A 15,995-nucleotide genomic window follows, 5' to 3' on the forward strand; every position below is an offset into this window, starting at 1 on the left:
AACAACTAAGCCACCATCGCTACTGATGACACCAGTGTCGCCAGCCGGCCGCAAACCCACCTAGCTCACCTCGTACGCCGTCGAGGTCCACCGCATCTGCGGTCTATCATCCAGCCTCCGCCCGCATGGCGTCGAGGACCGAACAGCATCTCACTGGAGGACCAGGAAGATACGTGGTCTTCACCACCAGTGATGAACATTAAGTCTCCGCCCCCGCATGGCTACACCGCCACGACCACACACCATCATTTCGACTGTTCATCTCCACTATCTTATGGTGTCGAGCAATCGGTCTGGAGGATTGGCAACCGATTATCTCCACCCCTATGGTGTTGAGCATCGGCCTGTAGGAGTTCATCAGCCTCCATCCGCCGGTCGAGTACGGATTCACATCCCGCCGTTTGTGACCTACCACATCGCACGGGCGCTTAACAACTTAATTTATGCATTTAATTTATTCCTAATACTTAGACTTATAACTAAGTTTCATAGCTAGAGATTAATGTCCAATGATTTACAATTTAATTTTAACTAATGACTTAAAACTATACATATTTTTATGACCGACTGGGTATTTACGCAATACCGTTATAATACGACTTACAACTACGGCTTAAACTAGAGATTTACGACTAACATACATATTTATGTTTACAAATATAGATTGTTATGATTTCTGCCCTTGGTGTCAGTGGTAAGGTATAAAATATTACAAAATTAGTTTACGCATAATAAATAGTTATTACATTAAAGTAGGTAGTCAAGGAGAAAGATCCCCTGGACTGAGCAATGAAATACTACTGAGAAATAAAAAATAAAAATAAACGGTCATTATTCTGGATACGACAAGTTGAAAAGGTGAGTCTTTAGTTTTGCTCTGAACTCAGATGAGCTGTCGATCTTTCGCAAATGTGAAGCGAGTTTGTTCCAAGCTGTTGGGCCTGCTACTCCAAAAGCTCGGTCACCAAAATTGGTATTAGGATTGCGCATACTATGGCTGTTGAAGATGCTGATCGCAGGGTTGCTTGCCTAGCATTAAGATCGTTTGGATTGCACAGTTCCGTCAAGTAGGGTGGCGCCATATCATGTACGGCTTTGAAAACCATCCAGCAGAGTTTGAATTCGATTCTCTCTCAGGGCTCTTAAGTGAAGGTTCCGCAAATGTTGTGAGATGTGGGAATATTTGGAAACACCGGTTATTAGCCTTGCTGCAGCATTGAAGTCTGTCAGTCTATATTTTAGGGAGACTTGCGTATATGCCATTGCAATAGTCGAGTCATGATACAATGTAAGAGTCTTTGTGGAAGCCAGAATATTTCTTCTTATAGATTTGATTTGACGCAGGTGGAAGAAACCTGCGCACTGTTTAGTTAATTTGGGATTACCTCGGAGTTTAATGCCATTTTTAGGGATGATGTTGCAGCCAGAAGTAATGAGAGGAGATTAGTCTAATATTGACTGGTGCTTTTTTGTTGCTGTCCAGAGAAATTCTGTTTTGGATGGATTTAGTCTTAGTTTGTTCGAAGACATCCGCTGTGTTATGGCACCAATGCATTTAACAGTGATATCTGTTAATTTGTCTTTCTCATTCGGTGCACAGTAGAAATAATAGATTTGCTGATTGTCAGCATAGCAATGGGAAAGAAGTCCAAATGATTCTATTATTTTGGCAACATCGTTTATGAACAAAATAAAAAGTAAAGGCCCCAGCACTGAACCCTGGGGGACTCCAGAATTCAGGGTCACGTTGGGAGAGTTTTTACCGCCTGCTTATACAGAATTGGGTTCGGCCACAGAGGTATGATTTTATCCACTTAATAATTGCACCACCCAGTCCAAAAGTTTTTCCAGTCGGTCTATCAAGAAATTGTGGTCGATGGTATCAAATGCTGCACTCAAATCTAATATCAATAGGAAAGCTACTTACCTGACTCATTTGAAGCATCAAAAATCTGACAACACGCGCAGTAATCCAGTCTCTGTAGAATGGTACCTCCTGTAAGATGATTGGTACTTTGACAGCAGTTCATTTTTCGCCAGAAGGGCAGTTATCTGCCTAATCACAATTTTTTCTACGATTTTTGAGATAAACAGAAATTTGACACAGGACGATAATTACTTAAATCCTCAGAATCTAGTTGGGGTTTCTTTGGTATTGGTGAGACAAGGGCCTTTTTAAGCAGTTGGGGTACCTCGCCTAAATCGGAATCAATAAAACACAAACAAATGATTATTTTTTTAATTTCTATAGCTTTAACTACCATAAGACATTTTTATATTCATATTGATGTTGTTATTGTTTCAATAATAAAAAATATTACAAATTTAATTTATTTTTTAAACTTGGGTCATCTCCATTTAACCCTTTTCTGCTGAATATGCAGCAGCCATCTTTATTCCCCATGCGGAATTTATTTTAATAAATTGTATTTAATTAAATTGAAATGGAATACATATAAGAAACATACATATTGTTTATGATATGATTTCAAATGTTAATAATGCTGCTTTAAAACAGTGAAATTATCAACAACACACTTATATTTTACTTAAATAATTGTTAAAAAAAACCGTGTATACTAAAATAGATGTTATCCGCAGTTAAAGGGTTAAAAAAGGCAAAATGCTCAATTTAAAAACGTATTTATATACGAAACATGTGTGAACGTCGACTTCCAATATGTAAATGTTAAAAAAAATTAATATATATGTTAAATAATAACATGTGTTTTTTTTTAAAATAAACATATTCATAGATCTACGATATTTCAATTGTCTTAAATCCTGCGTCGCGTTAACTAGTATTTTGTAAACACGTATTGGATGCCATGCAAAATGTCGACCGTCAATATTGGAGAATTCAAAAAGCCTTTTCATAATTTGTAAAAATCAGTTCTCTGATCCCATCTAATATCAAATCAGCACAGAATTCTGTCAAATCTTGGAGTTCATTCGCCCACCATTATCGGGACTACCTACCATTTTTTTTCTCCGAAATTCAGTTTTCCTCAAATAATTGGACCCCAGAACGGATTCAGGGTTTAAGAAAATATGATTTCCCCAGTAAACAGTTTTCCTTGAATTAATTGACCCCAAACAGATTAACAGTTCAATTGGTTGGTCCAAGAAAATACGGTTTTCCAGATATCCGATTTTCCTTGAATCAATCGACCCCTAAAGGATAAAGAGTTCGATTGGTTGGTTGGTCCAAGAAAATACGGTTCCCCAGATATCAGATTTAACTTGAATTAATTGACCCAAAAGAGATTCAGGGCTCCTAACCTAAGAAGTAGTTAGACGTTGCAGTGGCTTACGAAAAGTGCATTATTATTTAAAAGGCATTTATAACTTAGAAACAGATTACTAATTTTGGGTACGGCGGCTGAAATAGCTCCTGCATTTGTTCATGGCTTTTGGAAAACATCACAAACTTCGGGGCTTGTGATAAATAAATACAAAACATGTCCCTTCCAACCTTTTAATACATACATAGTACAAGTTAATTAGGCTTTGACGGTTACAAACTAAATTATATAATTCACTTATCAAATGTTCAAAGTTAAAATACTGAATACCATAATATTTATTGTAAAAGATGTTTTCAATACATTTTCGCATGTTCTGTTTTAACGCCTCAAGCTAATTATGGTGCATATGGACTTAAAGAAATCGTCATCTCCCTCAAGCGTGGTGTTTTCTCTTTCTAACACAGTTTAGATCATATTTCTTCCACAATATTAATATCATGGTGAGTAATATGATCTAAACGGTGTTAGAATGAGAACACACCACGCTTTATATTATAAATCTAGAAGTTAACCACAGAAGAATTAAAATGAACACCTCTATAAAGGGTCCTAACCACGATTTCAAAAAAAAAATGGAATTTTGTGATTTTTTTATCAATTATTTTTATATGAAATGACAAAAAAGTGAGCTGACGGTAAAAAGTTTGTAATACATTTGTCTAATAATTTTTTTTTTCAATTTAGTTGCAAAAAACGTAAAGTGAGTCATTTAAAAATTTTTTAAAGTATGCATTCGAAATTTGAATATTTTAAAAATAATATTCAAATTTTGAATAACAAAATTAGAAATCGTATTTCATCACCTTACTTACATTCAGAAATATTTGTTTTATTTGTATTTTACTGCAAAGCGGAAATACTCTGACCTTCCGACAGAATATGCCAGAGGCCTGAGGAGTTAAGAGCAATTGAAAAATTGACTATAGATTCCAAAAAAATACATTCTTTATTGCACTGAACATAATTTTTTTGTTAAACAATTGTCAAATTACATTTTCGCGAACCTTCATGTAATATTCTTATCTCTGTGCAAGAGGGATTGACTTCTTTTGTGAAGATTAAGGTTACCTGTTTATTGAGATTTAACGTTACAACAGTAAATATCTACGAAGCCACAGGTAGCTGGCCTATACCGAGTGAGTGTGCAGTCTAGAGCTTGTGGCCCCTCGGCAGTATTCAGATATCGCCGTAAACCAACCTAGCGGAACGCACCAACGTTACAATTTATGAAACACATAGCTTTATTCAGTGTTTTAACTTTGGACAGTCAATATATTCTATGCATTAATATCATACCTAAAACAGTTGATGGTTATATTAAATTAATTGTTTTTTTATTGCATTGTTAAAATCTTATAAAAATATGATAATAATAATTACATACTATTATGTTGTGTTTTGGGATGTTGTACTTACTACTTCCACCTTCTCTTTGAGTCATTGGAGCAGTCTGCTCCGGGCGTTGACTTGCCAAGGAGCCGAGGAGCTGACAACACCTAACACAGCGCCCTTGAGGTTTTCACTAGCGCCAGACGCCTTTTGCCTTAAGGCCGGCTCTGCTTTGAGTCAACATTTCGACATTTTTGCAGTGTACATCATTAAGACAGCTATCGAGAAAGCTTAAGAAGAAACAACAGCTCAACAACCCAATAAACAATAACAGAAGACAACAGTTGACTGTGAAAATCTTAAATTTAACATTATAATTGGTGTTGATTTCATTTCATGTTTCCATTACAGCGAAACCCGCTTATAAAATTCCAACAAGAAAAGTTTTAATGATAAACCTTTACGTAATTGAAGATTAAAATTACGCACAATCCTAAGGGGGTCCCTAGGGTCACCCATAAAATAAAAGCAACATAAAATCTCTTAGTATTCTTTTGTTCTTTCCAGTAACACTCATATTATGTTATGTAGTTACTATCTAAAGTTTTATCGAACATCGCCCATCGGTCATTCATTAAGTAATGCAAAACGGTGAGAGGTACCTAATAAGAAAGCACGAGCGTCAAATTTATATCATTGTAGCCCTTTCCAGTAAAACCGCCTTTCGACATCAAAAGGTGCATTTGCAGAGACGAATTTTTTAAAAGTAAGGGTATCCAGGATTTTGGAATTTGTTAGATATCTTAAAAAATTGTTACGGGATAATTTTTTTTAAGTGCTGACCGATTACCGAATAATTTTTATAGGATAATCTAAATTATAGATTATGTGAAGTAAACAAACAACTTAGATATTGAACGAAAAAAAATCTTGTTTGGGGTAAGCAAAGATATTAGAAGAACGAGATATGCTATATTGGCCGCCGGACCGTAGCCGGAGTACTACCTAATTAGGGTACTTTGAACGGTATCGGGACGTGTACGCACAGAAATCTGTTCTATGTATTAGTGCGGATACCTTAGCGTAAGCGAAGGTGTGCAGTAGTATTGGTGAACAAAACCGGCGACACTGGGCAAAACAATTCCACACAGTATGAACTGCTCATAGCACATCTCGTTCTTCTAATATCTTTGGGGGTAAGTGTAGTGCCCCCCTTTGGAACGGGAGTGGTAAGAAGTTATGTTTTAAAGACTGATACATATACAAAAATGACCCAAATAATCCCATGAGAAGTTTTTCATTCCCTTGGAAATCTTTATAAGAGAGTTTCTCTATATATTTGTTAACGATCTCTGTCGAATTTGGAAAAAACATAGTAAAAATGTGTTTTATTGTTAAAATACTTATTTTAACATTGATAGAGTAAAATTGACATTTATTTCAGTGATGCACAATAATTAGTAGAATCACACCAATGAGACACACAAGTAGATTTCAAATATACAAACTAAACCTTTTTGAGAAGTATTTAGGCTTGAAAATCCAACATGCCTCTTTGTCTACTTATTTGCTACATTACAATGAGCCAATATGGAATATTTTTTCCTAAATTAATTAAAATATTATTTGTTATGTATAATTAATTCACACTCATCTTTTTCTTATGTCCATGAAAAATTATATTTTACAACTTGATTTTGCGAATATGTACAAGAAACATATTATGTATGTCGTCCCCCTTTTGACGATTATTATTGAATTTCTAATTTGTATCAGTTTTCTAGGATAATTTTGAAAAAACATTGAAATTGGCTCCAGTAATGTAACAGAGTAGGGCATGTTCGTTTAAACAATTAAATATAATTAATGATATATTTTTACATAATAATAATATTATAAATAAATTTAAAGTTGAATAGTAATAATTTAATGAAAGAAATAACAAAACTTTAAAAGCGCCATTTCATGAATTTATCAAAACACCAAACAAAAATGACGGATGAATTTGAGAATCGGAAATATTGCATAATTTGTTTTTTGAGGGTTACGTTAATTATTATGGCTAGCTCGTCTGTAATAAACATTACAATTATTGGACTCCATTGTATACTTGTAAAATTAATACATTTCATTTAAAATCAAATATAACTACGTGGAATTTGTGAATCCCAATTTCTAGCACCCAGTAACCAGTTCAACCAAACCAACCGAAGCAAATATGTACCCCAAATACCAACCAACTCTGGCTATACTGTGATTAGAGCCTTCTTTTTGCAAGGATTTACAGAAATGTAGTCCCAGGATGTTTTAGTTAAAGTCTTTAAATCCAAAGATTAACTAAGTTCAAAGGCATTACATTAACCATTAGTCCGTACACGAAACGTCCAAATACATTAGTGTATTTGGATGGGTTGTCGTGAAACCTGCGATTAAATACTGTGTTGAACCCATGCAATTTAAGAGCCCTACACGCTTACATTAAACTTAACACACTTTTCAAATCCCTACCGACCACTAATATTGTGTAAACCCTGACGGACTTCCATTTCGTAAACACATCCAGGCGTTTTATCCAAAGACATTACATTTAGAGCTTTACTGTCCCAAAACATTAGCAATATGTGAATATTGGGGGAGCAGAAAGAAGAGGAAAGCGGGAAAGCACCTGCCTATCTATCACTAGACATAGTTAAATCCATTTAAGTGCTGTAAATTTATTTTAAATTGTACAAGTGAAAATATGAATACAACAATTTTTTTGCATTTTGTTAAATACGCGCTATAGATCCAGAGATAAAGATCTTATGCTTTGTCATGGAGATCGCATATTAACTTTTACAATGCTGGCCCCGTTTTGACACAATATGTTTGCTATTCAACTTTGTGAATCACATCCACATATGGAGATAGCCGTTGAAGGATCACATATGCGACAGACACGTGGGCTAAATGTAATTTTTTTTGGACGATGAGGCTATTTAATGTAACATTTTTGGACAAACGCTCCGGAACCCTCACTTGCCATTTTCACTAGGCCGCAGACATGAGGCCCGCGTACAAATCGAGACTATTAGTTCCTTTGCCAGGTCATCTCAGGCTCGCGCTCTGGACTGAAGTGCTATTTTCCGGACTTTGCAGATGATTGGGAGCGTCGGCAAAGGCGAATTTGAGCCGATAAGCCTCGGCTACGAGCATCCCGATGTGTGAATCCTGCCAATTATGCGTGGGGACATTCTGTAATAGTATCATGAGGCCTTGGAAGTCTTTCTCTTGAAGCAGGCGGTCCCTCCAGTGAAGGAGGAAGGCGGCACAAACGTACAGCTGGAAGGTGGCGAATCCGTCGGATTCGGCGAGGTACGTGTCCCACAGGCGGATGGTGCAGGGCAGCGGGAGTTCGCGAGTCAGCAGATTGTTCATCCAGCGGAAGGAAAACTGGAGATAGTCCACTCCATGACTCTGCAGGTGCTGGTGGAGGGGCAGATCTATCCGACGGATCAACTCCTTGAGTTGATTCACCTGGAATTTATCAAATATAAAGCAAATTTTTTTAATTAACCCTTTCATGTTGAAGAATCGTGCCGACGCATTGCCATTGCAGTGTCAAACTTGTACTTTAGTTAATATTTTTAAATGAATAGTTTTTCAAGCAAAGAGATTTTTTTATGTGAATAGTCCGTGGTTGTCATTTTTAGCAGATATTCTTATATTAAAGACAACCTTAATATTATTGAAGATGATTAAATAAATTCAATTTCTAAATCTTTTAAATATTAATAATTGACATTTTTTTTTAATTTTTTTTTTTATAGTGAATACCTCACAAGAGTCCCAACTGCTCCCGTCTGGAGCCAGTGAGACTATGGCATCCCCAATTGGGGGATGTTGTGAGGCTGATGGTAAGTGGGGAAGGGAAAGAGGAAGGTGGGGAAGTACCTGGCTATTCAGATCTAGTCACTAAATACGGCTAAAGCCATTTGGAGCAACGTTTCAATTCTGAATGGTGGTCTTACACCAGGGCGATACTGGTAGTATCTTCCACTCTGGAACGTGCCGCAAATATACTATATATTATTTTAATTAATTAATTGTGAAATAACACAAATTAATCAAATAAAATTTATCTGCGCACGCCGGGTTCGAACCCGCGACCTTCGGAATGGCAGTCCAATGCGTTACCACTGGACTATGCCGGCCGTCCAACGTTGACATTACATTATGAATGAGATTACAAAATCTAGTATTACTCTCTGGATACGCACAAGTTTCAACTTATTTCATACCTTATTACAATTGAAAAATAACAACTTATTATAAGACAAATAGTTATTTTAAAATTTCGTAGCTCATGATGGAAATGATGTTGCACTGTTGAGACACTTATTTTATTAGAAATATGTATAAAAAACGATAATGTCACTTCATTTTTTCGTTGTTTCATATAAAAATAATCAATAAAAAGATCACACTCAAATCACAGTCGGAACCTTTGCTTTCATAAAAGTGTACATTCAAATTCTTCTGTGGTTAACTTCTAGATTTGAATATAAAGCGTGGTGTTTTCTCTTTCTAACACCATTTAGATCATATTTTTCACCATAAGAGTAAGGGAGACATATGAGTTGTTCACAAAAGCGAACAAATTAGCCTGAACGAAAAAGATGATAAAAAAAAATAATTCAAATTTGTGAATCACAGTTTTGATATTATATTTGGAGTTACTTTTTAACTGAACAAAACAGATTGGAAATGAAATCATTTAATAGCATGATTAACTCATTCTCATACAGGCTGACTCAATCAAACCACCTGTGGGAATATGATTCACAAAGGATTTGAAATAATACAACTTTATTGACTCACCTTAGTCTGTATTCCCAACTGAGCAAAAATATAATTATCCTGGATGCTGTCCAAGAATTTGGACAAGCACCAAAACGAATCGGCTTCGATAACCTGCTGCTGATTCTCCGTCAGGGTGTTGACCTGCCAATTGTCCAAATCATCACCAATAGGCACCACTTCTTGCAAGAAAACCATGAAGAACGGAGTAACGAGATCATTGATGCCTTGAACATAGCCTGACGCAGGATGCCTGATAGCCCAGATGTACAGGATCCTTTCAAACATCATCTGTACGGTGGATTGTTGGAATAAGGCCACCAATGGACTCATTCTCGGTATGTCTATGTGGATTTGTCTGTATGTTTCATCGTCTCGTTCCGCCTCATAGTACTGCTTTACGAGGTGCCAGTAATCGAGGCGTTTCCTCTCCAGGACTTCTTGACGGCGTTCAACCTTGGCAGGTAGGTACCCCGACAGTAGGCGCCACGTTACCGCCCTTATCTGGAAATAATAATTTTATTGAGATTGCAACATTAAAAATCAGATTTAAAAAATATATATTTAGAAAAGAAAACAAGCCAAATTAGCAGGCAGGTACCTAGCTCCTATTTGAAAATAATCATTTTATGCAGGTGGCAACATTGAGAAACAGGCAGGTACCTAGCTCCTATTGGAAAATAATCATTTTATGCATGTGGCAACATTGAGAAACAGTTTTTTTAATTTTATTTAGAGCAGAAAACAATACATTTTCCATTGAAATTATGTATAACAGAAATATATGTGTAGAATAATCTAATACAATATCCATATTCGTGTTCATGTAATACAATATCCACATTTGGCATGCAACACAGTGTATCTAGTTGTATCTCAGTAATTACACTAATTGCTTTTTTTCCAGCAACATCATCATTACCAAACATCATTGTAAGCATTTTACACTTCAAAATCCATAGCAATATAGGTTCATGTATTTTGTAAATGACATCTTAAAAATTCAACAAAAAAAAAACAATTTTATGCTCTCCTGTAAAGTTATCTCAATGGATATAATGCCAAGGTTGCTGGCAATGAAATTTAAATTGTCCTGTACCACGGCCACAGAGTTACGTTAACCTTTGGAACGCCGAGCTCCTGGGACCTAACACCTTTTGTAAAAATTATATGCCGGCATTCAACGGATAATTTTTTTTGTATCCAATGAGTACTTTTGGCGATTAAGGAGTTTAAACAGTTATAGCTGAGTATGAGTTCATCTCGATGAGTCAACATCAAGATGAACGATGAACTGCTTTGTATCTTCGGTCTTCCTTGCTTATCATAATATGACACCTCACAAGAGTACACAATGTGACAGCCAGGGGAATTAATGCCTGAATTACACCTGCCGAGTGTTCAGCCGATACAGTGCATTCAGTCAGTACTCAGCCTAGTAGTGACAGAGTGATTCAAGCGAGACAGTGGATAGAAGTGAGGCCCAATGACTGGGTTGGATAAGTACCCCCTCCACCTGCGTACTCAACTCGGCGCTTCACTCGCACTCCACACGGTCAGTGCGATCAAGCAAGTCAATCAGTGAAAGTAAACAATTTCAAAATATTAATAGTTCGAGTGTGTGACGTTTGTTGTTGTAAAACTATCTTAATTTTTCTCATTTTCCTTCATCTCGAAACGATGTTAATGGCACTTTAAACTAATCTCAATGAATTGATCGCCCACTATCTCTTCTACATGTAATCACCTCTACTCTCCAATAAGTTGTAATAAGATGTAATTTGATCTTAATTATTTTTTTTTATTTTTTTTTATAGTGAATACCTCACAAGAGTCCCAACTGCTCCCGTCTCCAGTGAGACTATGGCATCCCCAATTGGGGGATGTTGTGAGGCTGAAGGTAAGTGGGGAAGGGAAAGAGGAAGGTGGGGAAGTACCTGGCTATTCAGATCTAGTCACTAAACACGGCTAAAGCCATTTGGAGCAACGTTTCAATTCTGAATGGTGGTCTTACACCAGGGCGATACTGGTAGTATCTTCCACTCTGGAACGGGCCGCAAATATACTATATATTATTTTAATTAATTATTTGTGAAATAACACAAATTAATCAAATAAAATTTATTTGCGCACGCCGGGTTCGAACCCGCGACCTTCGGAATGGCAGTCCAATGCGTTACCACTGGACTATGCCGGCCGTCAACTTAATTATGTCATCACTGGTTGGGTGAAGTTGTGAAGCAGATTATGGAAGGGGCTGTGGGAAGGAATTTTGTAATGCAAACCTTGAAGAGGTCCAGATTCAATGAGGGAGAAAAGATGTATGTCTGCAGTTTGACAAGAACAAGTTGGAGAACCAACTGTTTTCATGAAGCGGAAATCAACTACTGTGAATGGATGTTCCATATTTCTCACTAGTGTGACATTACGCAGAGATAAGGTGAGAAAAATGTCAAACATTACAGTACAAACAAAGCATGCTGATGTTATGAATCTGCCATCTTTAAACTGGTTCACTTTTTGGACAAAAAAATATATTTTATGTCCTAAAAATAACCGTTATCTTAAAATAAGTCACCGTAAAATAATTTATCTAACCTCAGAAATAAGATAAACTACAGATATATTGTTATTAAACAACTGTGTGGCAAAACATCATAAAAAAGATAACAAACTTTTACCAAATTTTAACATAACTGAAAAACCTAACAAGTAAAAAAATTATCTTAAAAAGATATTAATTTAACTGACATTAATTGGGACACCTCAAAATGAAAAGTTTTACCTCATAAAACATAGTTCATTATTTTTATCTGTGTTACTTTTTGGATATTATTATGATAAACATTACCAAGGGGACTACTCTGTATCTTTCGGGTTAACAAACCAGTATATTCGTGGTTTAATCTTTCCTTGCTGGTGCTGTCAACCGAGTGAACATCTTCTCTTATTAATACAATATCTCTGTAAATATACTAAGCACACAGTTCAAATTTTATGGTATTCGCCGCAATACATTTATTTACTGCATTAAGTAATTACAATACATAAATATTCACCGAGTGTATAGCGCCGGAGGACGAGGAATTTTTTAACACCGTAAAGGTGCCTGTAAACGATCAAATTTGTTTGTCAAATTTTACGTTTGCTCGTCACGTGTTTGATGAGCAAGGCCTGGCAAGGCCGCAAACGTTCAAATGAAGTTTGTCAAATATTAGTTCATTTATTTACAGCTTTCGCCGGGAATTGTCTTTTGACGTTTATTGTATCCGGTCTGAATTGTTTTTGATTGTTCTGATTTTTTTTTCACGTCTTCTTCCGTAATATTGGCGCGAAATACTTTTAATAAATCTGTTATTGTTTTTATTCCTATGTTTCTTTTATTCTTGTCCATATAGTCCCTGCATTTTACTTTCCACAGTTGCGGCAGATCGCGATATATGGATATAAAATGTAATAAAAAGTCTCTTTCACTTATAACATTCGATGACGCAGCACTCTCCATAGTGATGGCAACACGAAACTGACGTTTGTTTGATAAACACCCCCGCAAACGTTCAAACATGTTGTCAAATATCGTTCAAACTTTCCGTCAATCAGAATTTCTGACAAACACGTCAAACACGTAGTTTGTTTGACAAGCACATCAAATAAGGCCGCAGACGTTCAAATAATTTGACAAACACGTAAATTTGACAAACAAATTTGATCGTTTACAGGCACCTTTAGAGAAGGGTTAATACGGGTTTGTGACGTGGCTAAACCAGCGGCAGAAAAGTTTCAGATACAGAGTAGGCCTCATGGGCTCAAGAAGGCGGAGCAGCGACACACAACTATTTATTCCAAAAGTCAAACACCACATACTGTTAAAATTTTGATAAACTTATTGAATTCCGCATCACAAAAATTATAAATAGTACTTGGTTTCAACTTAATTAACAAGAAACCACTATTTATGTCAGGGGAGATGGAAAAAGACGCATTCAAGTTCCATTTTTTCTCAATCAAAGTTAAGTTTGAAGGTTAGGAAATATGCATAAATTATTAAAATAACCCAAACTAACAACCTAAAAGCCTATTTTGTGCGTGTTTATTTAAACCCTCGACATAAATAGTTGTCTCCATTAGATATTTAAGTTAAAATCAAGTGTTGTCTTTTTAAAGAGTCTGCATGAAGCGGAATTTGACAATTTTTAATATAATAAAAAGTACCTTCGTAGTACCTAGTAACTTCGTGTACAACTTGTCAAATATAAAATTGCATTCAATGGTTTGTCTTATCTCGCTTATAACAATAAGAGGACATAAGCAAGACAAGATTTGTTGTTTCTCTTGAAAGTATGCACATTTGCACCAATACACTATCCTACTTAGTATTGTTGGGGTCGACCCTAATATTGAGCGACCTATTTAAAAAAAAGGTTTACCTTGACAGGCACGCCTGACCAACACAACTGTTTCAGTTCATTCAGATCCAAAACTTCAGATTCCCTCAGCTGATTGAACCTTTCCATCTTAGATTCGAAGTTCTCCTCTTTGGCAGCCAAAGTGGGGAAGCGGATAGCCCGGGGCCTCCCGGGGTAATGTCTCATGGGGGCAGTCGGGGACATTGAAGGGTTGGAACGACTCGGAGAAAAGTCCTTCCCTTTCTCAGTAGAAGAAACTTCAGGTTTCTTAGGAACCTCAGCTTTCTTTGTGTCACTTTTCACAACACTGGATTTAGCTTCACTTCTGTGCGTGTTGATGACGTTCAACGCCGCCGATAGCGATATGTGTCTAGATATCTTGGTATCAGCCATCCCGCAGACGATGTCATCGTCTCCCGCGTCCCATGCATCGTTCACGGACTCCTGAAAGTCCTGGAAGGACGACGAGCCCGACATAACCTTTCCGAGGCGACCTTCCTTGCGGGGACTCAATCTACCGGGCACCGCGCGATTGTTTTTCTTCCAGAACGAATTTTTTTGGTACTGATCATAATTTTCGCGAACCTTTCCCTCCATAACAGATTAACCCCATTAGAACCTGATTAAATCAGGAAATCAGTAGTTCATTACGGCGGTGATCTGTCACAGGCACAAAACAATAGACAGCGGTGAAAATAACCGTTTCCCCATTTATTTATTTGTGGCGAGATCGCCAGTGGACCAATGGTGGGCGAGATAATCGCGCAACGGTGGGAAACGGGAAATGTCAAAAAATAGAAATGCCCAATAATTAAATAAATTCCCCTAGATTTTGACATTTATATTTCGAAAAAAAAATCTCATTCCCGCAATACTTTCGCTAAAGTGCTAAAAAAACTAGTTACAACCGTTGTAATGACAATATATTTATATTGGAAATTGTAATTTAAAAACAGATGAGGCAAAAATGACAACATTATGCGTGACAGAAACATTGATAAAATACATGACAAAAATAAATAAATTCACAATAAAATCATATCGGAAATCAGTGAAAATTTCTGAACACCGTTTGATGTTAATGCGAAAAATATGCATATTAAAGTTACAGTTTGTTTCCTTCGAACAATGTTGATGTTGCCTTTTAAACTTTAACATTTTTTACAGACGTGCATCTCTGTTTGGTTCTTATATTATTATGTGCACCTATATCTAATAAAACTTTTATATTAGTGTAAAATCACAGTTGGACTCAAAATAACAAATAAATAAATATACCAACCATAAACTGAGATTTGTGAAAATTCCTTAGATGATCGAAATATACTTCAAAAATTCGTAAACATGCAGAGATTCTTTCTAAAGAATCCCTAAAATCCCATGCATCGATATTTATTTGGACCTACCTAAATATGTTTGAAGGAACCTCTCGATGCCATGACATGTTGGTAACATGTCAATAAAAGTTTTATTGTGTTTTACCGCACTTACGAATTGAACTAGGTATATTTCTCTATTGCTGAAAGGCGGTGTGTTTTCGTATCAATGAACGTTATAATATAGAGCTCTTTATAGCCAGTAGATGGCACTTTATGCTACAGGCTAGCGACTAGAGCCAGTGCCCTGCGGAATATTCACGCTTTCCAACCAGTTCACAAAGGGCTCGTAATAATAGGTAATTAAAAAATTAAGATAGTTTCTCTAGCACCGTTTGACAAAATCAGCTCAAGTAATTATAAAAATTAAACGCTATAAAAATTAGCCAAGTATTAATAATACTGCCGGAATTACAGATGCATTTTAAGCTCAGCTTGAAATATTTACGTTCGTCCTGTTGCTGTCTGGTAGGAGTCCAGACAAGAAAAGCCGGCTGATACCATCGCTTAAAATTACTGAAATACCGGCTCGGACAATAACTAACTTGAGACATTAAACCATAGACATATGAATATTAGTAGACCTGCCCTAAGTGATTAAAAGCGTATTATCCCCACTCCCCATACCGGTTCCATTGGAGCCGGCTGTGCTCGCGTATGGCCTCAAGTGAAATTTGAAAACGTGACGTCATCATTCTTGTGCGAACTATGGTCGAGGCATCATCGGTTCATTTTAC

General features: G+C 36.4%; 1 protein-coding gene across 1 annotated transcript; it reads right to left on the reverse strand.

The window, feature by feature from the left end:
• Nucleotides 1-444: 444 nt before the first annotated feature.
• Nucleotides 445-14,554, reverse strand: Tbc1d22 (TBC1 domain family member 22). Its single transcript, XM_089644924.1, has 3 exons — nt 13,904-14,554; nt 9,498-9,980; nt 445-8,153 (listed from the first exon to the last, which is right to left on the reverse strand). The coding sequence occupies exons 1-3, from the start codon at nt 14,477-14,479 to the stop codon at nt 7,725-7,727; spliced, it is 1,488 nt and encodes a 495-aa protein (XP_089501050.1). The 5' UTR covers nt 14,480-14,554; the 3' UTR covers nt 445-7,724.
• Between the last annotated feature and the right edge of the window lie 1,441 nt (nt 14,555-15,995).

The sequence above is a fragment of the Hesperophylax consimilis genome, chromosome 22 (assembly GCF_061612785.1).
Source record: "Hesperophylax consimilis isolate HC1 chromosome 22, BYU_Hcon_1.0, whole genome shotgun sequence".
Lineage (NCBI taxonomy): Eukaryota > Metazoa > Arthropoda > Insecta > Trichoptera > Limnephilidae > Hesperophylax > Hesperophylax consimilis.